The sequence below is a fragment of the Colletotrichum scovillei genome (assembly GCF_011075155.1).
Source record: "Colletotrichum scovillei strain TJNH1 chromosome Unknown Contig00006, whole genome shotgun sequence".
In the NCBI taxonomy this organism is placed as follows: Eukaryota; Fungi; Ascomycota; class Sordariomycetes; order Glomerellales; family Glomerellaceae; genus Colletotrichum; species Colletotrichum scovillei.
The window spans coordinates 1,468,388-1,494,483 of NW_023336264.1; the positions used below are offsets into that span (position 1 = coordinate 1,468,388).

Consider the following 26,096-nt stretch of genomic DNA (forward strand, 5'->3'; position numbering starts at 1 on the left):
TAGGGTATCTAGCTGCCACTTCCTTTGGGAGTGTCTTTAATCTGGTAGTTGGGCCGAGCTACAAGCTGCGCGCTTTGCGAATGATTCTAATAGTCTTGTTAGGCATTCCCATGTCTTCTATCCCAATAGAGATCATACCTGATGTAAGAGTGTGCCAGATTTTCGGCCTCTCTACGAGCGACATAGCTTCTTCTTAGATAGCTCTGGTCTCCTCTATCTAGGAGCCTTCTGACAACGGCTTACCACTCAGATATCACTTGGTGGTGTTTAATTTCGTTGAAGTGAGGGGCAGCCAATTCTCATTCACCTCCAGTTGATTGAGCAGAGGCTTCAGCCGTCGTGTCCTCAGCCATTGCGTCCTGCCCTTCACCAGTCTTGGGTTCCCTGAACGGTCGTCGTTTCTGACGGGGCGCGTTGACAGGAAACCGCTTGACGTTGTCGCAGGTCTTGCACTTTGTGACCATAACATCGGCCCAAGGCTTCTTCCCACCCTTGCTCAGATTCTCAACCGTCGTAGTGCAAGACTTTCCCTCGATGAGCAGTGAGTCACAGTACTTGCACATCATCTGCTTGACTGACGGGCTCGGGCGAATTTGAGCCTTGAGACAGACGGCTCGGATATCAGAGACAAATCGACGAGCAACTTTCTCATTTTTTGAGCGCGAGTTATCGTTCCTGGCGAGCTGCGCGTCTTCTTGAGACCGTGATGATGAGTTTGAAGGTGAGCCGGCGTCCGGGATCTGCACAGTCGCCAGGTACGAGGCGGCCTGATGCAGGTAGGATACCCGCTTGTATGCGTGCCGGTTTGGCAGGCTTTCGCTCTTGGGCTTTGCCATTCTCGCTCGTCCTCCCTGCGATTTGTCCCACGTTTCAGACCCTGAGTGGCATTGAAGTCTGCGTTGCAACGAGAGTCAGTGTTGGACCTTGTTGTAAAAACTTCTGCAGGGGTGGTGGGTAGGTATGTATGGCTGCCAAACAAGAGTGTTTCTCCAGTTCAAAGGTTAAGGTTAAAGGCGGGCGTTCACCGTGTGGACCATAGATGGACACGGTCTTCCCAAAAACGGGTCTGGTCACATGACGTCGCCTTTTGGGGGGGTGAGACTCAGCCGCCTTTCCTTACGCGAAAGCTTTTGACCTGCGCTGCCCGCCTCACCTTTCGCCTCCAGTTCCACGTCGTCCTTGGATCTTCCACTTCCACATCAACTACGGCGCCTCCTTCCATCACAGCCTCCAACCCTGCACCTCCAATTGCCATCCGCTTTTAATCCCCCCCGCCTGTCGTGCACTTCTCTCGACACAAATACGCGGGTTTTTTCATTCCTGCGATTTTTGTAGTCTTTCGACCTTCCCTCTTCACGCGACACAGATCGTTACGCCTCTCCTGACATCCCAAGCTTCGCACCCGCAGCCTTGGGACCTTTTTCGCCGTTGCGCATCAGTACAACGGCCATTTCTTCCCCGACACTTCAATAACGACACCCCCGACAATTGACAACATGTCTGCTGAGGAGGATCTCATCGACTACTCCGACGAGGAGCTCCAGACCAACGAGACTGCGGCCGCCTCCAACGGAAAGAAGGCTGACGCTGCTGCCGGTAATGCCGTCGACAAGAAGGGCAGCTATGTCGGCATCCACTCGACCGGTTTCCGCGACTTCCTCTTGAAGCCCGAGCTTCTCCGCGCTATTGGCGATTGCGGTTTCGAGCATCCTTCGGAGGGTCAGTCCTGAGTTTATGATACCCTAACCCATACATCATCCCCTCCCCCATCAGCAAAGCGTCCGTCCATCTCGCAAGCCACACAAAGAACAAAAAGCCATCGACGTCGCCATCGAAGAAGAGAGAAAAGAAAACGTACCGAGAAGCGGGAGTCAAGTTGGACATCCAAGTTTTTGTACGGGCACTGCTCGCGAATCCACCGGTGACAGGTGGATTTATACAAGCGGCCGTTTCGGGGGAAGCGTGATAGCACCCCTAGGCTGCGCGAACACTGCGGTGTTCCCGAGTGCACTTCAGTCGGTCGGTCGCTGCTAGAGCTTTGCCTCTCGGCGGTCTGGCTTCTTTTGTATCACAGTCGCGAGCGACACGGGGCGCGCGCGACGCCGACGCTCGCGATTCGTGCTCTGTCCCGGCCATCATCTTGAGTGATTGATTGGCGTATTGTCGTAGTGGAGGAGGAGACCAACTCGACAAAATGGCTTCTTTGCGCAGATGGACGGGCCCTTTGCACGCCCTCTACGTCGTTCTTCTGCTCTTGGAACACATATCTAACTTCGGCGCGATCCAACAGTCCAACAAACCTGTATCCCTCAGGCTCTCCTCGGTGGAGATATCATCTGCCAGGCCAAGTCTGGTCTCGGAAAGACGGCCGTCTTCGTCCTGACCACCCTGCAACAAGTTGAGCCCGTTCAGGGCGAGGTCTCCGTGTTGGTTATGTGCCACACTCGTGAGCTTGCCTTCCAGATTCGCAACGAGTACAACCGTTTCAGCAAGTACATGCCCGATATCAAGACTGGTGTCTTCTACGGCGGTACCCCCATCCAGAAGGATGTCGAGACGATCAAGAACAAGGAGACCTGCCCCCATGTCATCGTGGGCACCCCTGGCCGACTTAACGCGTTGGTCCGCGACAAGGTTCTCCGCCTCGGCAGCGTCCGCATTTTCGTCCTCGATGAGTGCGACAAGATGCTCGATCAGATCGGTGAGTAACGGCCTCACACCCGCTGCCGACCAAACCTCTAACATCAACCAGACATGCGCCGTGACGTCCAGGAGATCTTCCGCGCTACCCCTACCCAGAAGCAGGTTATGATGTTCTCAGCCACCTTGTCCGATGACATCAAGCCCATCTGCAGAAAGTTCATGCAGAACCCTACCGAGCACTACGTCGACGAGGACACCAAGCTCACCCTGCACGGTCTTCAGCAATACTACATCAAGCTCGAGGAGCGCGAGAAGAACCGCAAGCTCAACGAACTCCTGGACGACCTTCAGTTCAACCAGGTCATCATCTTCGTCAAGAGCACCCTGCGTGCGACCGAGCTGGACAAGTTGCTGAGAGAGTGCAACTTCCCCTCCATCGCCGTCCACTCCGGCGTCAGCCAGGAGGAGCGTATCCGCCGTTACAAGGAGTTCAAGGAGTTTAACAAGCGTATCTGCGTTGCTACCGACGTCTTCGGCAGAGGTATTGATATCGAGCGTATCAACCTGGCCATCAACTACGATCTGCCCGCCGATGCCGATTCGTACCTGCACAGAGTCGGTCGTGCCGGTCGTTTCGGTACCAAGGGTCTTGCCATCTCCTTCGTGAGCACTGACCAGGACCAGGAGGTTCTCAAGTCCATTGAGAAGCGCTTCGAGGTTGCTCTTCCGTAAGTTTTCCTCAAAACTCTGGCTTATCTTTTCAAGTATCTAACACCTTTTTCAGTGAGTTCCCCAAGGAGGGTATCGATGCCAGCACCTACATGGCCTCTTAAGCGCGTCATGCCACAGTTTGGCAGAGTAATCTGCTGGTGTATTTTCTTGGTTCTGGTTTCGGGAAATTGCAAAATTTGGACGTGGGTGACGCACACGTGAAGCGGTCACGCAAAAGGGAAGAAATGAAGCTGCTTTTAAAGTGCAACTAAGAAAAAGTCTACCAAGCCTCTCACGGAGAGGTCTCTTGCTGTTTGTACAGAGTAGTTATCAACATGGAATCAAGACTGGATCACCACGCTCATTGTAACTGATCAATCGTATGATTTGTTTTCCCCACATGACAGGCTCGATTTAGGGGATGCTGCGAACGCGCCATGCCGGCGATCTGAGTAGTAGTCTCTGCTGTTGCTAGCCAAGCTTCGCAGATATTTCTCACAACGGTGTCTTGAACAAGGGCCCATGTGAGCAATTTCAAGCGGAGAAGACCTTCGGGCCTGGGACCCCACGATGCCGGCGCTCTAGACGGACATGTTTCTGATACCACGCCAACGAACACCATCCGGCTCAGATTCTCTGTATGAACTCTAGCACAATGCTCGGCCCCCCTTCCTGGACCGCTTGATGAAAGTTGTTGGGGGAGTCTTGTATGCAGGTATCCGCCCAACGCGTCGTCTGGACGTCGAGGGTGGAAGTGGGATGATCGCGTGTAGATACGTGAGTGAGCTTTCGCGTCGTCTTGTGGTAAGTTCGCGGTATCTCGTCGAAGGCAGACGTTGCAAGCCAAGGAGCGCCAGGGTCCATACCGACTGTAGAGAATCGTATCCTATCTTATAGCTTCTTGGTTGAATTATGAGCACAATGGGGCGCCAGTTCTTCGTTCGATTGGAAGCAGAATCATCCCGCATGTCTTTGAAGAGCCTCCAGGTTTACGTTGCAGCGTCCCCTTTGCTACATTGGAGGCCATCTACGTGTAGTCGTCGGATCGCACTAACGTCGAGCGGAAGACATTTCCCAACGCTGGCGACAAATATCGAACTTGAAATAATACGGTATTAGATAGATCTTCGTTCGTTTATCTATTACTTCTTGGGGGAATCGTGCTGGGAGAGTGGGCCGACCAGCGCCTTCTCTCTTTTATATATATATATATTATATATAAAGGCCTCCTATCGTATGATTATACTCTGCCAGGTTGGAGGGGTTCAGTTCCATGCTTTGACAGCAGAAGCGCATTCGGGGTACCGGACAAGCCTTTTCGTCCTCTTCCCAAGTATGGCCTCTCACAGCTCTCCGTGAACCACACACGCCTCTATAGGCTGTCCGCCGCCAAGGGGTGCTTCTTCCCGTTTATTACCAGGAGAATAAGCACTTGGTGCCTACTACGAGTATAAGCTTGATGCTGCTCTTGTCTTAGTTGTAATTTCTTGAGAGAGATATTTCGATCGATCCTTACCTGATTCCTTTACTTTTCCCCAAAACACTCATACAGCTTCATCTAAGATGTCATCTTCACTAGTGGTGAAAATAAACTAGGTAAAGGGTAGGGGCGGCTTTTATCTCATCTCTCGGTCGGTTCCTTGATAGACAGACAATGTTTAGACGTCGCAAGTTCGAGGAGAGCCTAGAAAGCTGGTAATTGCTGTTACTACGCCCTGCCTACGACGTGTTCCCCTGCGTAACAACTGTCGAAGGTCTCTTCTGGCAACAACGATGTCAACACTCAATGCAAAACGATTCAGCGTGTCCTCAATTCATTCGATATCTCATTCTTGCTGAAAACAGGCGACCTTCACTCCTCATCATGTTTACATCTCCATCGCAGTAGTCTTATTCCAGACGATCTAACCGCGATGGGGAGTGCCCTGTCTCGAAGCCCTCTTATCCTTGACATCTTCTACTATCCACTAACTCGAGCATATATCACTTGCATAGACCAGGAAGTACAATTGCGCCCAGCTACAGCATCATGTTCAACGCGTGAAGCCGAATGGCTGACTGCCTTCTCGCAACTAGTGTCATTGGACCACCGCTGGAGAGTCTTTAGCTTAATCATCTTGCCTCCTCTCGCCTGGCCAGTTTGCTCGCTCTTTCCGTCGTCAAAAAGCGACTTCACAGCTTTATGCAAGAACAAGGTAGATGTCAGGACATAGCGTAAACAGTATGAGTAAGTGCCCTGTATAAAAAGCTTTTGTCACAGGTTCATGGTTTACCAAAACAACATGCCACTAGTGTCGTACCAAATGTGCAGGTATGGGAGGGAGATGAGCTATGTGTGCTTTGTTACTATGATATATTATCAAAACGACAACATGCAGACCATCGAATCACCATAGAATCCACTCAACACACGACGTTCCCAGTATCTCTCACCTCTTGCGTATTCTACGCACAATAAAGCGAGAGGGTTGAGTATCATAGCAAACTAGATAATCGCCTGTCGCTGCCTCGCTCAAGGGTTGTAGAAAGAATGTCAGCGTATGAGGTATCCTTTACCTTAGGAACAGATGAGATCAGCCGACCCATGGGGTGTTGGCCTCGATGTCACCACGCATGTCATGCTGCCGGAATTGAAGATCTGGTTTCTCTAATAATGAATTTATACATCAAATATCCCTTCGTTAGGACTGCGAATCGGAGAACGTTACTGTTCGTTCTTTTGTGAACTTGAACACGTTCACAGGGCAGCGAAATACAGCTGACATATCCTCTACAAGAAATCTCAGGATCAATATGGCGATGATATTAGCCTCCCCAGAATCATGGCCTACATTTGCGCACCGAGAGCGAGAAGACGCGAGTACGTGGATACGGTTCCTCGAAACAAAAGTCTCAAGTAAATGGTCTCGCCAAGTAAATCTATCCGCCCCCAGCAGGAAATCAACGAAAGCAACACATCAAATTCTGCCTAAACCTCGCACATAACATCGTCATCGAGTCATCAACTCTTCTAACATCGACCCAGCCCAACCCGAGCCAACCTCAGCAACGCACCGGAAGAGAAAGCTTACATCAAAAGTCATCACACCTTCCCCATGACACCCGAAGAAAATTCTTCACTCAAGCATGACTTACACAGAAACGAACACAAATCCTTTCGTCCCTCCACACCCTTCTTCCTCCCGACTCTAAGCGAGGACAAAACAATCCAAGTAGCTATCTCGCCTGTCACCTTCTCAAGGATGGCAAAACCAGGCAGAAAACACCACGAGGCCTCAAAACGACGATGATTCACATGCTTACCCGTACTCTCCCGTGCTCCTCTTGCTCCCCTTGCTCTTCAACGGAATGGGTAGATAGCTAGCTGGCCTCGGACCTAAATCGGCCTCGTTGCCTGCCTGCCTGCCTGCATCACCAACCGGTTACCTCACAAAATTTCACACATATCACGAGATCACCTATGACGGCATCGAAAATAATGAAGCAACGAAGCAAACGAAAAAAAATACCTTGGCTGCCATGTGTCATGCATCAAGTCCATCTCAGGCTCCCACCCTCGATTTCCCCAGAAGACAGCCTTGGCCAAATATCAAAGTCAGCCTACACACACAACCAACAAAGCCTCGCAGCCTGACCCCTCAAAAGCGGCTGAAAGACATGATACCGCCCAGCCCTGCAAGACAGCCTGCCGAACATATGTCATACGCAACAAAAAGCACAAGGCTTGGCCAAACGCAAGCGCCGCATACCCGGAAAGCAAAAAAGCCTATTTTCACTTTTTCCTCTTCGCAACTTCGCATACGGCTGCAAACCTTGGCATGATGCCGTGCCGTGATCGTGGCGTCGTCATCTTAGCTCCGCTTCGCTCTGCAATGAGAATGCAATGTAAACGACCATTGTAAAATCCCACATTCATTGTAATAGTTCCCCCCCCGTAGTCTACCTGCCAGCCCGTAAGGCGCCTGCGTTTTTCTTTGATAACCTTACGTTTCCCATGTTCGTCGCAGCAAAGGGGGAAAAAAACACAGCCACAAAAGGAGGCTGAATCAAGCGCGGGCAGCCGACCTACTCTACATCTCTACGTTTTTTCTGCTCTCGAATGCTGGCTGGCTGTCCTGCTGCGCCTGCGCCTGCGTACGCGCGCCTACTTTGATTGGGGAGAGCCGCGTCCGCCGTGAGCCTCGGTTACCAGCACCTGGGGTCCCTTACGAATGCAGAGGCAGAGCATCGTGGACTCCGTTCGAATGCGTGCTAAAAGTGTACCGATACTCTAAATTACGATTAAAAAAAAGGGGGACCATAGGGGCCGGAAGACTTCGTCACTGGACACAAGTCTTCCCACCGCGAGTCGTGCGCGAAACCCAAGATCTGGGGCAAAAGCATATCCGGCGGGGAGGGGGACAGAGGCCAAGACTCAAAAAATTGGCCGCAGGGCCGCAGCGACTCCAGCAAGCTGTCACGCGGGAGCCGGATAGGTGGGCGGTGGAGTCTCGGATTGCGCAAAGCGGGAACCATTGCAGCTAATCGACCACGGTTTCGACAAGAAGAGTTCGGAACACCTTGGCCCTTTTCTGCCTCCGATCGTTCGGGCTCGCTTTCTACGGAAGAGGTCGGGTTGGTTGAGAGAGAGGCATCGTAGGTTCGACCGTCCAGTCCAGTAACATTACCTCTTCGGACTTGTCCCCCCCCGCAACGGGCCATATTTGCGGTGATAAGGGACAGCACATCGTAAGAGTCACTCTCCATGACGGAGAAGATAGGTCGCTTCCATGTTGACACGTCGGCGAACCGGTGACTAAATCGCCCACGCTGTCCCTCTATCGCCGACACCGGTCCATTTCCTCCTGTTGCAGAATCCACAGTGCTCTTCCCCAAACCTGAGGCCGATGGAGCGATTGCGTGCACGCGTTGCTACCTGGCGGGTTTCGACAAGTGCGTGACGGCGGTGATTCGAACCTGTGAAGTTTACACGATGCTTCGCGTCGCTAGGCTGGTCCAGCCCTGTCCCGAGATTCCCAGGGAGTCATTTGGCCGAGGCCGGGGGCGACACTTTCGTCCTCGCATTTTGTAAAACCCCATATTGTTCAAGAGATTTCTCGCTTCATGACGTCTACAAGTAGACTAGGACCAGAGCTGTGTGTCAGCCGCTGGCGCCCGGGGGATCAGATCTGAGATGAGATTCACGCCGTAAGCCCATGCAAGGCTACTGCTCAGCTGCCTGCGCGTGAAGAATTGCACAATGGATGAGGGATGGCTGGGCTGCCTGTTTGACAATGACCTGTTGAAGGGCTCCCATAGGCTGTCGTGCTGAGCCAAAAAGGCCAATCAGTATCCATACTCTGCTGGGCCCCTCCTACTGTTTCCTTGGTGATTTGCCTTGTGGTGCCGGTGAAGCTGGGGTTGCAGACGGGTGGATGACATCCAATCCATGCTGCTGCCTGGTTCAGGATTTGGGAGGAGGGGCCCCCAAGGGCTTGGTGATCCCTCGCCCGTAGCAAGTGGGTGAGAGCGGTCACCAGGAATAGACAGATAGATCCATTGTCGAAGCAGGGTGGCAAGGTGATTCGCCCGTCAACTCTTCTCTGGGTCCGTTTTCCATGCGAGCATGTCTCATCAACGGTGCCCGACTAAAAGTATCTAACTGCTAAGGCTGTGGAAGTGGACGCCTCGACCTTGATTCTTCGGATAGGCCTCCGGAACCCCATCGTCGACGCCAGCCTCTCTCCATAGGTAATACCATAATACCTTACGGATGACGACGAAAGTAGTCGGACTTTGGGACGTGGCTGGAATGGTCCCCAGATCGTTAGTAACGCCGCCTGCAGAGCTGAAGGGTCACGCGAGGCGCCGCTGTCGCGTCTCTCCAACAACTCAGCTCACGGAGAGCCGTGAAACCAGGCTCAATTTCCCACAGGCTGCCCCGCTAGCGCCAAGCTGTCTGAGTGATGGCCTCGCAGAATCGAGGGTCGAGGGGACGAGATGCTAGTGGGCAACCTGACTGCTCACGATTGTTCACGTCTTGCTTACAGGAAACAAAAGACAAACATTCCAATCACCGACACTTCCGGGGCAGCGGACGGTTCTCCATACCTTGGCGTGGAATGCGTTTGGACTGCTGCTTACTGTGCTTGCCTCCTCTTGATGTGACTGAACAGCAGGCCGTTCAGACGACTTTGCCAGTTCACACAGTATTAGCCAGGCGGGGAGGCAAAATGAGGGGTTCCGTCCGCCACCAACAGCTTGTCTAACGTCAATATTGGCCAAACTTCACTCGCTAGCTCACTTGAGTGACGGCAAACCGCCGGCGACGAAGCGTGACTGAAGCCTAGTGGTGTAATCGCCTCCCCGCAGTTGATGACTTATGAGTAAATGGCGTCGACGAATGACAATTTCTCGATTTGACAAGCGGTGTTCCGTGGGATCACGCTGACGGAATAACAGCAGACGTCTCTCCACATGTCGAAACCTCCGCATCACGGGTCTGCGTTGCGTTTCGCGCAAACAAGTCGCTCAACATCACCACCGAGTGTTGTCTATCCGTAGATCTCCCCATTCACCAACACGCGGTGTGATCCGGGTGGGACGTTCAATATCTCCAGACTCCAGATTCCCGACTCCAGAGGAGACGAGGAGATCACGGAAAGGACTCCTCGCTATCGCCGATGTCCGTAAGCGAGCCATAGCCATATCAGGGGATATTTGTATCGCTGGGCCTTAGTCATGCTGAAAAAGAGCGAGATTGTCGCTCAGATGAGCTCTCGGGCATTGCTGAAACCCAACGCAATCCCCGTCAGGGGGGGATCATCACCCCATCGTGCCCATGTGGTGTGCCAGTCGAGCTAGAAAGCCGCGATCTTCTCGAAGCCTTCCGCTTTAGACCGCTCGAGGCCCTTGGTTGGCCTGGGCCAACCGATTCTTTCCAGCAGGCACCCAAATTTTGTCTCGGTGACTCCTTTGGTGTGTCGCACTTTGTGTGTCTGAAAACCAGTATGGTGTGTTGTTCGAGATCGAATGCGCACCATCAGAAAAAAGTCTTCATGGTCCGGTGCAATATCGAAGCGAGTTTTACCGAAAGGCTAGAACGGCGTGTAGCTGAAAAGAGTCATACGAATGTTGGGTTGCGCGCCGCGCTGTTCGAACTTCGAGGCTTGAGCTGTAACCCAGCTCACCGTTTCCTTGAGTCGTGTGCATCAGCCGCGCGGCAAACCACGGCAGCGGCGTCATGCAACTCCCCGCGATCATTTTCCCTCAATAGTAGCAGTGTGTCTTTTTTGAAACTATCGTGAACGTGATACAGTCATAGCATAGGCCTTTGCGAAAAGTCCTTATCTCGTGGGCCGGGTCGAGCGAATCCGAGAATTAAAGTACATGCGTAAACGAAGCATCGCTTTTCATGCTACGGCGCCGTGGAGACGCAAGTCTTCAAGCCGCCACATGGCAGCGAGATCCTCAGGTTCGTGAGCTGTGCCACATAGGAGAGCCCATCTGCTTCTTTTGAGTTTTCTTCTGTCGAGGCTTGAGACGTATTGAGAGCATGAGAATCCGGCGTGTCTGGCCAGCTAAAGTTGACTCATCGAGGTAATTAAATGGCCACGTATCGGCGCTCATTGGTTAAAGAAGATCAGGTATCGCAGGAGGCTAAGGATGTTAAGAGCCCACTCGCGATCCCTCACGAACTCGGAAAACAACATATGTACCTCTTTGCAAAGCGAACGCAGGTCTTTGGCTGCACGAAGGACATCCACTGTCCTCCGCAAGACAACGAACCAGTGTTGCATGGAATCCGATCATGTGTACGGATATCGTAGAATTCCGTCCTGGCTTGAAGAACCGATCTCCACGCTATTGTTCTGCTCTCGGAGTAAGCTCCTCGGGCGAATGAGATTTCGGACAGACGACGGTGAGAGTCTGTCCAATGAGCGCCAGCTGTGTGTTCTTCGCCCCCCTTTATCTCCCCTTCATCGACGCTGCCCTGCCGCCGAACGACAATCTGAGTTCGTTGGCCTGCATCCAAGACGGCAATGCTGGACAGATTGAGGACAACGCTCCAATGAAGGTCTGCCGCGGGGCGGAGCGGGGCTGGCTGCGACGGAGGTGTGTGACATGGCAATACCAGTAAAGCTGCAGGAAAGCCTGCAGCTTGCAGCTAGACCGAGTGATGCCTGCGAACTACACAAGGGGGCGGTGGCCAGATGACGGCATTTCGAGGCAAAGCAGACTCGAATCTTCACTTTCTCCCTCCCCCCCCTTCAGCAAACTTGATGCCATTCCCGGCCCCCAACTTCTAGAAGATTCATAGCTATGAATACCTGTTGGTGGGGAGAAGTTGTGAGATACCTATTTGAGGGAGCATATCATCAACCCCGGCCATTCCTGGTGTACATACGGAGTATTGCTTGACAAGCGTGACAAGGTACATGAGGAAATACTGGGCAATGAACTCAAAGCTTGCAGGTTCGGTACGAATCGGAACAAATATCGTGGTCGCCGGGGTCTAAACTGGCGGTCGGTCTCCCGCGCGCCCAGCCGTCTCCAGTTCTGCTCAGTACAGAAACACGAGTGCAGTCCGGCGGGCGAGACGAGTCGGTACATGTAGCCCATGTATTAAACTGAAGAAACCAAGACCACCAGACGAGTGAGAGCCAGCAGCCGCCCAGGACCTTTGGCACTGATTGGCTGCTTGCCTCTTCATCAGCGTTTTGCGTATACTTCGTGGCAAACGGAGTGCTCCCTGTCCTGTGTTCCCTGTGCTCCTTGCCCTCTTGATACTGACACTTTGCTCTGATGCTCCCCTCTTATCTGGCGCTAGGTACTTCCGGCAAAGTATAGAGCATCCATGCTCTGCTTGGGTGACTTGTGCACATTGTGCACCTCTTCGAAATGTAGATATGCAGCGTGTGGGGGTTTAGCTTGAAAGTACTGCGTCAGGTCGTTCCAACATGATTGACCTCGCAAAAGTGTATCAGGGTTCTCGCCTGGGATGTTTCGAGGCGTCTATTTGAAGGTCAAGCAGGTGTAATATGTTTGAAGACCAGGCAAGAGCCATGCGTCGCAAACATCTAATAGTATTCCCTGTGTTTAAGGATTGCTTTGAAGCGTGAATGGCCTTGTGCTTATTTGCCAGACGACTGCATCTTTCTAGAAAGTATGCAACGTGCAAACACGTGAGCAGTTAATAGACAAGACGCGCCGACGGAATCGTCGGGTCATGGGAGGAGGGACAAGATGGCCATATCGAGATGGAGGATTATCGAAGAGTGAGGCTTGGTCTGTGGATCCAAGATAGGTAGAGGATACGTAAAATGAGATGGACACTGGTGACAGTGTGGCTGAATCCACCGGATGCGATCTGTTCCATTGTCCCCGAGACGTCCGTGTTTTGCGAGAGTCCAAGACCAAGTTGGTGCACCCGTATCACTATAGCTTATTAGACGGCTGACAAAGATGTATACTAGGTAGAGCGGCTGAGAAATCGCCCCTGAGATCAAGGAAGCGCCGGAGACGCGCAACTGGCATGCCGTGGTCCGTAAGCGTCCCGTCGAGCGTCTCTTTTGACCTTTGCAATCCAGGAACAAAGGTCTGAACCTGAAGCGGAGTTCGTGGCGGAATTTGAGGGGGTGCACTTCGGTATTTCGGGGCTTGAGGAATCACTGAGTCTCACGGAAGCCCGCCGTCGCCGGACAAGTAGGTGGTCATGGTGCAGCGCGGTATCCGTACCCAAGCTGGAGGATGAACCCTTTCTCAGCGACAGTTTGTCATGCTCCAGGCTTGTTAAGACCACTGAGCCACTGGGGTTTGGGCTCTGGGTGTGTATGAGATCACTGTCTAGGGAGGATTCAGAGGGCCCCAGAACGACCCGTACAAAGGCCCATCGTTCCTGTATGGATACCTGATGGAGCTCAGGTTGTTGACCTCGGCAGGAAGTTCCGTCGGCTCTCGAGCAGTAGTCCGATAGCGAAATTGGGGTGATATCATCGTTGGACGCGCTCTACGGCGTTTCGGTGGAAGAGTGTTCGCGATGGCAGGCCCTAACGCCCTTTAAATGTTGCTTTGACTTTGTAAGCCGAGCCGCAGTATTCTTACATACACTGAGTTCTCCGTATGCCCCATCAGTGGTCAGGTCAATGTCTGTATGGCCATGTAAACTCAACTCGGTAGCCCATCGAGATTCGCCAACAGCGCTGATTGGAGCTGACGCTTTTGTGTGGTGCGTACGCGTGTCGGCATCTCTCGCAGGCGATTTCTGGCTGTGGCTAAGGTAATCAGGAGCATTGCGGTTGGCTGGCTTGCTTGCCCCGATTCCCCGAGCTCTCAAAGGGTGTGTGGTGGCATGATGAGACAGGATGATGGCACGCAATCCCTCTCCCCTCGAGATATTCTTCTGGATCAAAGCTTGGTTATCTGGTGGCGAGACTTTGGGCGAGACAACAGCTGTTGTCAGTCGATTCTTTGAAGATTGTCGCGTGCGCTGAGGGTCGTGTGGGATCGCTTGCAGCTCGCCGGATTAATAGGTCGAAAGTGTTCAAGGCCAATATTTCGTCAAGACCAGGCTCGTGATACCCTCATAAGCACAAGCCGTGGCGTGTTCATGCTTACATGAAAGACACGGCGTGCTTCATCCCCAGGTTGCAAGGGTTATCGAAGGTCTGTGTCTCTTTCATCTGCGAATCTGGGTTTGTCGACTGGCTGTAATTGCAATAACCAAATACAGGTGGCGCTATAGCTTGAGTAGGTGTGGATGGGCGGAAGAGAAAGGCATGGATAGGTCGTTGAAGGAGGGCGTCAACGTCTGCAAATTTCGAAGTCCACGGCACAGGATGAGGATCGATTGCGATGGCGTAGCGGAGGGGGGGCTTGATGGTCAACGATGACTCTTCCCCCCCTCCTTCCCTGCGCTAGCATCCGTGCCTGCCACGCTGCCTCACCCCCGGGGGCTCCTTCTCTTCTCTCTTGCAAGTTGCAACTGCACCTCAGTCTGCTCCTGCCTGGCCGGCTTGGGGCTGGGCAGCAGCAGCCATTCAGCGGTGCAGCTTGCCAGAAACCACAAAGGCTGGGCCACTGCAGAGGGTGTGTTGCTGCCGCACACGAGTGGTTGAGAAGCCATTTTAGGCTTGGCGGGGCTAACCTCAAACGATATGGCGTGGAACGACTTTGGCCAATCAAGAAGAAGGTTACGACGTGAGCAGCCACTTGGCGACGGAAGATGCCAGAGCCAAAATAGTCGTGCAGAAGATTTGACGCAGGCCGTGAGGGGATAGCGAACTTGAGAAGAGCTCCAAGCTCCAAAAGCTCAGGCACCGGAGCAGAAAGCCAGACAGACAGACCCCAAGGTTGCTAGGCATCAAGGGGTGGGATGAATGCTGCATGGAAAGAAATGGAAATGGATACCTTACTTTGCAGTACGGTACACAATCTACCACAAGGTCACAGTGCCGTTTGGTTTGGTTGGTGGCGATGGAAAGTTCGGGCATCATCTCGAGCTTTTGGGCCGGGTGGGAACAGAAGCAGAGATACCTGAACGGTCATGGGGATGGGAGGACAAGCACTGAAGCAGGTAGGAACGCAGTTGATGATTGAGCAGTTTAGAGCCTTGGCCAGAGAACAAGCAGAAAGCAGACAACAACCTGAGAGGATACCCGGGATAGCAACACTGGAATAGACACATGAGAGGTGGGTAAAGTGGAGTTTGGGTATGCAGCTATCAATATGTGAGAGAGTGTGAGTAAGAGGAGGCAAGGGCATTTTGGGGGCATTCGGTATGTATGTGCTGCGTGAGAGGTGTGTATGAGTAGCTGGATGAGTATGAGTAACAGCAGCAAAGATGAGTGAGGAGCAGCGAGGGAAAGACACACTCGCTTCCAAATGAGAAAGAGAGGTGGATGAGAGAGTGAGTCTGAGAGCAATGAAAAAAAGAGTGGAGACGGTGGCTATTTTTTTTTTTTTTTGGTTTTCAAGATGCCCTCCACCCCGGGAAGGAGGACGATGCGACCCACTCTGTATCACGGTATAAGCCAATGAAAAGACAGACGAAGAAAAGACAGTGGCCGAATGCTGAGACTCGCTGGGTGTTCCGGGCCCCGGCTGCATCCTCTCTCTCAGGTCTCCCCTCTCCCCTCTCTTTTCCTTTCCCAGGGAAACCGAGTGAGGTGTGAGGTGAGGTGAGGTGGTAGTGGCCAGCAAGAGGTCGGTGCAAGGCAATTGCAAGTGGCAGCAAGTCCCCATCTTCTCTTTCCCACCCACCCGTAGGTACCGCCCTTCCACGCCTTCCAGCCTTCGAATCAACGTGTGCACAAATTCCCAGGTTCCAGTTCCCAGTGGCCCACACCAGTTTCCCATACCAGAATCCAGTGTCTGGTACTTGTCGCCATGTACCTTTCCCCGTCCCGTCCGATGTACCTTTTTCCTACCGGGCTTGCTCTTGCCTGTATCCGTACCGTCGCGACGACAGCAGGGTCAGAGGGAAAGAGAGAGTAGGAGAGACCTGCCCGTGGAGTCTGGCTGGGTGTGTGAGTGCTCCCCCAGGCATTCAAAACTATCGCCGCGCCCACATCGCCGTGCACCTATGTCCTCCCCCCCTTCCTTTTCCTTTTGATCCATCGAACAATCGCCATCGCCATGTTCGATTCCAAGGTCTAAATTTGTACGACAGCGACTCTCCGAAGTCTGCTAGACGTGCCTCATCTCGGGAATCCCTGGGAAGAGACTCTAGACCAACTCTCCGCTTATTCCTTTGTAAACTTGCTTTCTGGGTCGTGTAGCAACACGTCTACTACGCCTCTCACTCTCCTCTCACTCCCGTCCTCGCCAGCAGATCAGTCACTCACCGTGTCCTAATCTACCGGATCCCTCATCCTCGCCTCCAAGAGTCATCTCGGCCACCCTCGGTCACGTTACTCATCGAGCATCACCGCAACACATCATCATCCTCAACACCACACGACAACCGCCCAACCCTCGCCATTCCTAGGCTCCCTTGTTTTCAACCGCAGCGGCATTCACTTGTTCCTTGCGGCTAACAAAGGCATCAACCTACGGATACTTTCCATTTTCAGCACAAGCTCCACCACCAGCAACAACCATCACCACCCAGCCCAGGCACGCAGGCTTTCAATCCCTCTTACGCTGGGATATTTTGAGATCGGATTAAGGCTTCAATAGAGTCATACGCCCTTCTCATCACCACCCAACGGACCCTCTGCTGCCTACCTGCCTACCAGCGTTTTCACGCAAGCTCCTTGTCTCTCTCACAGTTACTCATTTTCCTGCCTTTCAACCAAAAAAATATCTCTCCGATACCCTGCGACTATCTCATTCGGCTCTTACACATTATACTCATTCCTTTTTAATCAACTTGCCCCGGCAATATCCACGACAATAGCTCACACGACGATTACGACTCATCTTTCAACCTGGCGTCTCATCAGCTGACCCAGCATCTCCTTCGCCACACTCCTCTGTAGTTGCCAAGAGACATCTCCATCCGAGGGACTCGAAGCACTGCCTGCAAGGTTAGTACCAAACCCAGTTCGATTTTCTGCACAGCATTTTCCTCCCAGTCCAGCACCAGCTAGCACGAACACGTCAAACGCCGCAAAAAGTGGATGAGAAGCAGTGAGTGAGAGAGTGAGAGTCAGAGAGAGCAACAGAGACACAACGCTACCTATCCGGCCTGCCTGTCACTCTTCTCCCCTTTGCCTCTCCTGGTTCTCGAGAGCGATCACGCACTCAACCGGACCACTCTTACCCACCCCCTGTCCACCCCCGGGGTCTCCTCCTCGGCCTTCCCTAGGCTGCCACTGCCACTGCCACCTTTTGCACCTCTCACTCACTCTCTTTCCTTCCCGCGCACGCACTCACGCACTCGCACTTTCCCCTTCTCCCCTGTGCGGTATCCCCCCCCCCATCCATCTTCACACCTGCCAGTCACTTGGAGCCACCTGCCTGGGCGGCAACCCAACCAGGTTCACCCCCCTTCGCCACCCCAAACCCGAAAGAGTCATCCACACCCAATCTGGGGCCCTCGAGCCAGACTTGAGCCACCCAAGGGGTCCTCCGACTTCGTCACGCCAGGCCAAGTCGCCCCTCTGAACACGTTCGTTCGAGATACCACGGGCGGCGCAAGGCGAAAAAGAGTCACACCTCATCCCACCTGCTTGGATATAACCTCTCCTCGCAGCCACACTTGGCCCAGCGCCTTGCCTCCCCTCACCTCTCCCCTCACTCTACCCTTCCGACTCCGACTTCGCCTTCCTTTAATCAATATCACCAACTCTCCTCTCAACCCCTAGCCACCCTATCACCACTCACCTATTATACATCTAATATTATACACTTTGTCGCATCGCATCAATGGTGGCTCTGCAGTAGCTCACCATATAATCAGGACCTTTTAGCCCCTCCTATTAGATGCATTAAACATACGATGCCTCTTCGAATTACAAAATCTACTCCAGTCGCCCGTCTTGTTTCGTCTTCCGGTTTGATCCTTCGTGTAACGTCGGCTGCGGACATTTGCGTCTAGAAGCCGCCACCCCTATCTACGACTCTCAAAGACTTTACAACAGTAACTAGTAGCTGTTGTGAAGTTGCGCGTTTCTGATACGGTATCACGATCTGCTCATACGAACCCTTTCACGGTTTACCCGGTTGACTTAGCTTGACGGCGACTGGAGGAATCACTCCCATATCGAAAACCCCCAAACGCCAAATACCCTCCACCACTTATATCCAAGATGAAGTACGCCACCGATGATTCGTCGGCTTTCATCAGCACCTACCAAAACAACACCTACAGCTCATCCCTCGAATCCCTGACCTCCACATCGTCCGGCTCGGTTTGGTCTGCTGTATCCTCTCAATCATCTACCTCGACATCCCCCACCAACACCTCCGACTCCGATTCCGCCGACGTATATTGCTTGTCGCGACCCTCGGCCGCATGCGACACTGCTGTTAGATTCACAAGCCCTTGGCCTAGACAACCTACTCAGCAAGCCGCTGGTGCCATTCCCCAGGAACTGCGACAGAACCCCAGACGAACCAGTGGGAGCGCCACCCGCTCTGGAGCACCCCCGACCCTGGTTCGCCAGGCTGAGCGCAAGGTCAACTTTGTCGACAACCTTGTTGGTAAGCATTATTGAACATGTGTGCAGTCGTCCAGTCTCCTAATCCAATCGTTACTCTAGATTCTTCAACACAGATTGTCGAGGCCATCTGGCCCCTTTCCTCAGTTGTCTGTCGCAATGAACTCGGCAACAAAGCGGTGCTGCCGCTGCGCACCTTCATCCAGGAGACCCTGCGCCGCTCCCGCACCAGCTACTCCACCCTTCAGGTTGCGCTGTACTACCTGATTCTGATTAAGCCCCACGTCCCGAAGCACGATTTCACCATGGAACAGCCCGACGACAAGCAGGAGTGCCGCGCACTTCAGTGCGGCCGCCGCATGTTCCTCGCCGCTCTCATCCTCGCCTCCAAGTACCTCCAAGATCGTAACTACTCTGCCAGAGCCTGGAGTAAAATTTCCGGGCTCAACACGGGGGAAATCAACCAGAACGAGATTGCATTCTTGCTAGCGGTGGACTGGAAGCTGCACATCACCGACGAAGTCTTCCAGCGCTGGACAGAAATCGTCTTGAAGTACACCCCTCCGTCTCCTCCCGCTCCCGGAACCTCCGCCCAATGGTACGCGCAACAGAGCTCAAACTGGAAGATGGTTATCCTCAAACTCAATCCCGAGCTGGATAACATCGAAGGCTTGATTCCCACGGCGCACGTCGCTCCCAGCTCCCGCACCTTGTCTCGTCACCGCACCATGCTGCCGGCGGCGCAAGATGTTTTGGCTGCGACCGGCGCTTGTGGATTGGGGTACGACTCAGCCGAGCTTACCCCTACCCCGAGATCCTACCAAACCCCGAATATTATGGAGCCTTCCCCGGCCACTGTATATACTCCGGGCCGGCTGGCTCCCGCTCTCGGGTTGCTTCCCACCCCGCGTCTGACGCCCCAGTCGAGCGGATACAGCACTCCTGCCGTGGGTGCTGCATCCCACCTCAGCAAAGGCAGCGCGATGGGCCTCGCCATGGCCCAGGCCTCATGCGTCAGCGCAACCCAGTGCCTCGATCGCTGGCCTGTTGCCAACACCTCATCCCCTCAGGGTTACTTCCCCGTTCGTCGTTCTTCTCTCGCCACTTCAATCTCGACCGCGTCTTCTCCCGAATCGATGGTTTCTGATACGTCGCGCACCTCTCGCTCCTCCTCCATCTCATCTGCTTCCTCACTGGTCAACGCGCCGGCCCCTCTGGGTGTCCAGGCGCGATTCCGGTCTGCGAAGCTGTGCAGTGAGAGGTCAAGCCTGAGACCGACTATCGCCTCGGTTCCTGAGGACTACGAAGAGAATTGCATCACCTCTTCGCCTGAGTCTTACACCGGCCCGGTTGGCAGACTCTGCGAAATGTCGTTGGATACCCCTTTGGCTCAGAGAGAACGCGAATTGGATGAAATGACGCATGATCCCGCGAATGACGCCGCACGGGCACTTCAGGAGCTTCAGAACTACCGTTCCGACGACTCTACTCCTACTGCCATGTCTTCGCGTAAGCGCGCTCGAGGTGTCTCAATCGTCGACAACTGCCTTCAGGAGAATGTTCGGGACATGCTCACCGGTAACTACTCGGGCAAGCAATGGACCCAGAACCTGGTTCGCCCCCGCAACAGCCAGGTGGGCACAAATGACCGTGGCACCCCTCGCAAGCGCGTCTGCTGCGCCAGCGAGGCTGCTCCGGCTTACGAGGCATCAATGCTTCACTCAATCGACGGATACCGCGGACCGGGCATGTGGGAGGGAATTCTCAACTGAGCACATAGTGCACGCCTCCCGAGATACCCAATGGTCAACAGTTGAACACACCTTGACCTTTTTTTGTGCAATATCCTCTATTTCCTTTGTCAAAAACGAAATCAATACGGGGCGGCGGGGTACGGAAAGTGCTAATGATACCACCTTGGCGGTTCATCGAGTCCTTAGAACAGCTTAGATGGCGTCAAGGAACGGCACGAAAAGCGTGATAATCTTTGCATGCATCAACAGGTCAAGGCATATGGGGCGGTGGATGGCGAAGAAGCTCTTGCGGCATTTTCGTCGCGTTTTGTGTTTGTACGATCACGCTGAAGAAGAGAGTCGATATGCGTTTTGAATTTTTTTGCGTTTTTTAGCGGTTTGGGAATCGAGCTCTCGCTGGTTCTCAGACTTATTTGCACTCTGGGATTGGAGACGACAGGGTCTTCCGCATCGAATCGCCCGCGATCAGAGTTTGGGAGAGTGTGATTGGGCGCTCGATGGGAGATCCGAAAGGGGCGACCAAAACGAGCCATCAAGAAACACACTACCTCACTCGCTGAGAGCGGCACTTGTTATCCGCCGCGATTCATCGGATATGTTTTCATCACGCAAAAGCGCATGGAAACGACACGGCACGTGTTACTACAACTTCACATGAAAGCGATGAAGCTATACTCGAGAGATTCATAGCTAGCTTTTCGACCACGAGACACAAGTTGTTGCTTTGTCTGGCCTATCAAATCAAAATCTCACCAGATTTGGAACCGAGTTCTCTTCTGTGTACCTTTGTGCTGGAAACAGCCTTGTTGACAACGTGCTTTGTGAAAGCAAGTACCTCTGGTGTACTTGCGTGTGCTTATTCGTTGAACGGAGAACTTCCGATGACTGCTAATACGGTGACATTAGGTGCCTTTTACGTTTAACTGTCAGTACTCGAGCCAGGCCTTTTGATACGGAGCTGCTACCGCCGTGCTGACCATGACCAAGCTGCGGACCTCAATCTGACCTCAATCAACCGTCCGAGACGGAGCCCGAGACGTTGAAGCCTGATGCTACAGACACAAAAAACCGGTTAACTTCTTTGACAAGCGTTTGACCCATGAAGAAATGACTAGATGTCATTAGGTGGCAGCGCGGCGGTCGCTGCTGCTGCTACCACTACGAATACCTTAACGCCCGATGGTTCGTCGGCGATAACGCAGCGCGCAGCCGGCTGGGGTTTGTCGAAAGTGAGCGAGTGTGAGAGAGTGTGAGTCATACCGCACCGCCGCCGCCCGTGGTCCCGGCCTCCAACGACACCACCTCACCAGTGTCACCACCATTGGCGGTGACCACCATCCAACCGATGTTCGGTGGTGGGTTTCCCGCTTGCCGCTTGAGGAAAGTCCAGTATGGACTTTTGAGCAAGAGATTTTTTTTTCTTCTGCACTACCCTGGTCACGCATCGGGCAGGGGGCGGCTGGGGAAGGTAAGTCTTTTGATACAGGTTTGTCATGTGAAGTCTGGTTTTTGTTCTTTTTTTCAACAAGACGCTAATGAGTGGCTAACTCTCGCATATTGGTGCTTCTTGATTCTTCTACCTGCGGACTAGCCAGTCTCTAGTCTGGGAGAGGCCATGCGTGAAACGGTGCTAGGCGCCCGTTCCGGAGGTTTCGGGAGGGAAGGGAATGGATGATTCAGCATGATGTTGAATTTTGTTATATCACGGCTGCTTACAAAGATGGATGAATAGTGAGAGTCACTCACCATTTTTTACCTTTCACACTTTGGGCTCCGGCGTGAGGGAATGCTGGTGACTAGTGTCATCTGCGTAAGAGGGGGATGTGTTCACGGAGCAAGGGGAGAGGAATGTCACCGAGTGGTGGAACGCCTATACTGGGAGGCGCTTATGGATTTCACGATCGGAAGCGGGTTTATGTGCCTGGTGAGGAGGCCTTGCACGAGGGTTCTTGAGAGCCTTTGGCTTCCTTGGATCGGGATGACGAGTGTCTTTCTCGTTTTGGATGGCAACGGAGGCGTGGGTCTTGGTGTCACGGACTTACGATGGAGCCCGGGAGCTTGAGGAGCCTGGATTCTGAGGGTTTGGTCACGATGAATGGCTCGTTTGGGTTCGTCCTCGTAGGCAGGCAGTCACTCGTGTCGTGGATGGCGATGATGGTGGGGCCGGAAGGGGGCGGTTTCGTCACGTTTTGCTCGACTGCCTGGACCCGTGGGCCCGTTCTACCCGCATCGCTCTCAAAGGCGGCGAGGATACAGGCCGTGCTGATTCTCTGGAGAGGTTTCGAGGGTTTGCTGGAAGACTCTTTTCGGGTGCGAAAGGGACGTCAGATGTCCACTACACTCGATCTGGGACGCCGAGACGACGGGCCGGGGAGAGCTGGATGATCTGGTTTCCTAGTGGAAACCAGTCATCGGTGTAAGTGATGCCTTTGCAGTCGGCGACTTTTTTTGGGGGGGGGGGTTTTCTGATCCGGGTATCCCGGCGCAGTAGGTCTTCCCGCTCTGGCCGCCTTGCTCACTCGGTCAGCGCTCATAGAAATGTATTCTTACTTTCTACGTCTCTGTTCCTGTGACGGAAGTACCAAAATAAGGAGAGGGGAAGGGGGAGGACATGGCGGCCGGCCTGCCCGATTCAGCTCGCCGAGGGGAGAGGGGTCATCCAACATCTTACCCTTCGGTGAGATGATTTTGGGGTTAATCAAGTTGGCACGGGAAGAGAGCTGCGAACGCGTGCGACGCGGATACCGGAGGAGCCTACTTTGTGCAATGTCTCCGTATGTGTTCGCCGATGTGTGTTCCCACCCCGCAAGCCGGGCGGAGTAGGGCGATGGAGGCGCCGAGAGATCCGGTGGGTTGAGAAGTTAATAGGGTATTTCGGAATCTTGGACTGACGATGCCATGTCATGTCGTTTGTGGGCGGTCTTTGGAGCTTGGAGTTGGATGGGCTTGGCTACTGGATGCCGGCTGGACGGAAGGGGTGATGTACGAAGCTTGAGCTTCCTACTGCTGCTGCCTAAGCTCTTGATCAACATCAAATCTCGACGGTGATGCCGGTATGCGGGAGGCTGCAGTAGAGGTGAGCGAGTTTGGCGAGGCACGTGTAAGTCTCTCAAATGTGTCTCTTGGACGAAAGACATCTGGTGCAAACACTTTGTGAGGAAGAAGACTCACATACCTTCTATCCGACAGAATGATCTCATCCGGCGAGAAAAGACGTAGGGCAATAAAAAGATTCTTCTTCCTTTAGTTATCCGTTTTGATCAAACTGCCATCAACTGACCCGGCTTACTATCAAAAATCCTCAGCAGTGCAAAAAGCAAACGCCCGGCTTCCACAACCTGGAGAGGTCTCCACAGCATTCTGGCCCCCGTGCTTCCTTTGACTCCCAACAGACAAACGACAAAATCGCCAGCGCCAAGAGCACTTGGAATCCGATTCCAAAAAGGAAAACAATCTCAAAAACGCAAAAGATTAAGCAGTTCTCCCCTTCCAGAATCGAACTAGAGACCTTTCGATGACAATGTAACCATTACAGTCGAACGTGATGAACCAACTACACCAAGGGGAGGATCGGAGCTATTGCTCCGCTCGGTGTTGGGATTCCGAGAGTCCAAGCGATCCTAAGTACCTCTTGGCTCCACACCGCCAAATTTTTGCGACAACCTCCTAGAGGAGGTCCACAGACATCATTCAACGTACGATAGGAAAATTCTAGTCTACAATATCCTGCCCGACTCATTTTGCATCCAAGTAATCAAAGGGACTGTCTGTATCCCGGTCCGTGCTGTCACTAGCAAACGGTTTCTTGGTATTCGAGTAGTCGTGATACACATTTAAGCAGTTCCTCATCGATACCAGCCTTACTTCTACCTTCCTAGGCTCTCCGGGGTGCATTTAGTCCAAAAAGCTTTTTTTCGAGAGAATTGGCTAAGAGAGAGTATCACAAGTGAAAATAATGGCGATAGCAATAGGATGTCGGGATGTGAAGTCAGCGGATGTTCATGCCGCTCACTACGACAGTTTTAAAGCAGGCACATGTATTATCTGGTTCTTTTTTGTATTTTGGTATCTCAAAATCAAGATCTCACTTGGCCTGGACTGCCAATGCTCATCTTGTCTCACTTGTCGCCCATACACCCAGAATTACATTACAATAGGCATGTAAGTCCCGTAAGCTCATAAGTCATATGCAACACCAATGCATGCTTTTCAATCCACATAGGCTGTTCCCTTCCGTCTGTACTTTTCAACGATTCCGCGGCTGAGGCAAAAGACCAGCAGCCATGATCGATGACGGCGCCAATCGATCGTGGCGGCTAAGTCTTGATGTAAGCAGATCGACCACACGGCGGTGGTACTCAATCATCCGCTTCTCAAGCTCAACGAGCTCAAACAGAGGTCCCGCGGCACTGCGAGCCCTCGCAGCTAGCAGCCGACCGACTTTATCGTGCTCCTCCTCCAGGATCTCGAGCGGCCACAGCGACGCGTTGTCTTCCAGTGCGTGCGAGGGGAAGTAATCTTCCACCAGGAGGAGCATCTCGATCAGGCGGCCGTCTAGGTTGCCTGGACTGCGATGCGTGACGGCATTTTGGAGGCCGACGCGAAGAGTCTGTGTGCTTGTTAGTAAAGCCCCCTTTATACTTGCTGCAAGTACAATGGTTTTCAGCTAGATGTCAACTTACTTCCCAAGTCTGACTCTCTGGCTGAATTCTTGCGCCGCCTCTCCGGAGCCAGAAAAGGAGTCTTTGCTGCTCGAGCGTCCAGGGGCCGGTGAGGATATCGTCTGGGATCGTCGTCTTTGGGTGTACATCGACGTAAAAGTCGAGTGCCGGTTTGGAACCGTTGAGGCCGTACGAGAGCCAGTCGTATTCGAAACAGCCGCGGGAGTCAAAATGACCGAAGCCGCCTACTCGATCATGCGGTGATTCGAGACGGTTATCCTGCTCTGCATCTTCTTCGTCTTTCAGGCCCACGTGGGAGTGTGAGTACCACCTGTTGCGAGCGAAGCGCCAAGCCCAGACCTGTCGGGCCTCGAAGATGATGTCCACGTTGATCCATGGACTGCTCAGTAGCGAAGACTGGTCATAAAAGTCAATAAGATGGGAAGTTTTCCTACGGTAAAATCGAGTCATACCTGAAATTCAGAATCACCCGGGAATAACTCAGGGAAGCTCTCATATCGCCATAGTCCTCGCGCGTCGTCTGCGGCGCCTTGTTTCAAAGCCGTCTTAATCACTCGCTTATCGACACCAAACCAGCAGTCCCAGGTCGGATGGAAAGCGGCGATGATGATGTTGACAAGAGTAGATCGCCCAGACAGCAGAGCGCCGATGCGCGGGCTGCAACGGGGGAGATTGAGATTCTCACTGAGTATAAAGATATGCTCGGCGATCTCAAGGGGAAAGTTCTGTTCAAAGAGGGAGAAGCGTTTGGCGACTGGACGACTTGCAAGGCGTGACGCCCGCTTCTTCGCCAGTGATGATGATGATTCCTTGGTCTGTGGTTTGGAGGAAGCGGTTTTGCCACGCTTGCCTCGGACTTTGATCGGGGTCAACTGCATGATCTGCCCATGGACAGACGGCCACCTTTCTCCCCGTTTGCGCTCTCTCTCGCTCTCTCGTATCCCCAGGCGGGCTTTTATCTCTGCGGTCTCATTTCAGAGATGAGAGTCGAAAATAATTGCCGAGCTTGATAGACCTTTCTATGAGAGGGGTATCAATGAGGATGGTTTTAAGGAAAAGCTGGAGCTGAGGTAAGAATGGTGTAAGTGAAAAACCTTGTGCCTCCAACTATCAAACCTCGTCTGGACTTCAGAGGGACGATGCGCTCGGCAGTTGAGATACTATGCAAAAGAAGCCAAAGAGAAATATTGTGGCCAAGCAGACGTGCCGGACTGACTGCAGAT

At 53.1% G+C, this 26,096-nt stretch overlaps 4 protein-coding genes across 4 annotated transcripts; 2 read left to right on the plus strand and 2 right to left on the minus strand.

Annotated features, from left to right (window-relative positions):
* On the minus strand, positions 1-953 carry HER10_EVM0000388 (RNAse P Rpr2/Rpp21/SNM1 subunit domain-containing protein). The gene has a single exon (XM_035470173.1). It carries the CDS (start codon positions 834-836, stop codon positions 300-302), a length of 537 nt encoding a protein of 178 aa, XP_035332029.1. The 5' UTR covers positions 837-953; the 3' UTR covers positions 1-299.
* A 209-nt stretch (positions 954-1,162) lies between these two features.
* On the plus strand, positions 1,163-3,715 carry HER10_EVM0010398 (ATP-dependent RNA helicase SUB2). Its single transcript, XM_035479858.1, has 4 exons — positions 1,163-1,719; positions 2,291-2,701; positions 2,753-3,371; positions 3,428-3,715. Exons 1-4 carry the CDS (start codon positions 1,497-1,499, stop codon positions 3,474-3,476), a joined length of 1,302 nt encoding a protein of 433 aa, XP_035333239.1. The 5' UTR covers positions 1,163-1,496; the 3' UTR covers positions 3,477-3,715.
* Positions 3,716-15,636: 11,921 nt separating this feature from the next.
* HER10_EVM0001519 (cyclin) lies at positions 15,637-21,288 on the plus strand. Its single transcript, XM_035471264.1, has 2 exons — positions 15,637-18,480; positions 18,540-21,288. The coding sequence occupies exons 1-2, from the start codon at positions 18,087-18,089 to the stop codon at positions 20,207-20,209; spliced, it is 2,064 nt and encodes a 687-aa protein (XP_035332172.1). The 5' UTR covers positions 15,637-18,086; the 3' UTR covers positions 20,210-21,288.
* Positions 21,289-24,307: 3,019 nt separating this feature from the next.
* On the minus strand, positions 24,308-26,095 carry HER10_EVM0001236 (uncharacterized protein). The gene is made up of 3 exons (XM_035470991.1): positions 25,326-26,095; positions 24,874-25,269; positions 24,308-24,800 (listed from the first exon to the last, which is right to left on the minus strand). The coding sequence occupies exons 1-3, from the start codon at positions 25,749-25,751 to the stop codon at positions 24,438-24,440; spliced, it is 1,185 nt and encodes a 394-aa protein (XP_035332131.1). The 5' UTR covers positions 25,752-26,095; the 3' UTR covers positions 24,308-24,437.
* Between the last annotated feature and the right edge of the window lies 1 nt (position 26,096).

Bases quoted from the DNA above. Each gene is read 5' to 3' on its own strand.
- HER10_EVM0000388 (XM_035470173.1), bottom strand. From the start codon at position 836: ATGGCAAAGCCCAAGAGCGAAAGCCTGCCAAACCGGCACGCATACAAG.
- HER10_EVM0001236 (XM_035470991.1), bottom strand. From the start codon at position 25,751: ATGCAGTTGACCCCGATCAAAGTCCGAGGCAAGCGTGGCAAAACCGCT. The intron at 25,270-25,325 runs GTATGACTCGAT...TTTTATGACCAG, and splicing joins CGGGTGATTCTGAATTTCAG to TCTTCGCTACTGAGCAGTCC. The intron at 24,801-24,873 runs GTAAGTTGACAT...ACAAGCACACAG, and splicing joins CAGAGAGTCAGACTTGGGAA to ACTCTTCGCGTCGGCCTCCA.
- HER10_EVM0010398 (XM_035479858.1), top strand. From the start codon at position 1,497: ATGTCTGCTGAGGAGGATCTCATCGACTACTCCGACGAGGAGCTCCAG. The intron at 1,720-2,290 runs GTCAGTCCTGAG...GCGATCCAACAG, and splicing joins TTTCGAGCATCCTTCGGAGG to TCCAACAAACCTGTATCCCT. The intron at 2,702-2,752 runs GTGAGTAACGGC...AACATCAACCAG, and splicing joins CAAGATGCTCGATCAGATCG to ACATGCGCCGTGACGTCCAG.
- HER10_EVM0001519 (XM_035471264.1), top strand. From the start codon at position 18,087: ATGAAGTACGCCACCGATGATTCGTCGGCTTTCATCAGCACCTACCAA. The intron at 18,481-18,539 runs GTAAGCATTATT...TCGTTACTCTAG, and splicing joins CTTTGTCGACAACCTTGTTG to ATTCTTCAACACAGATTGTC.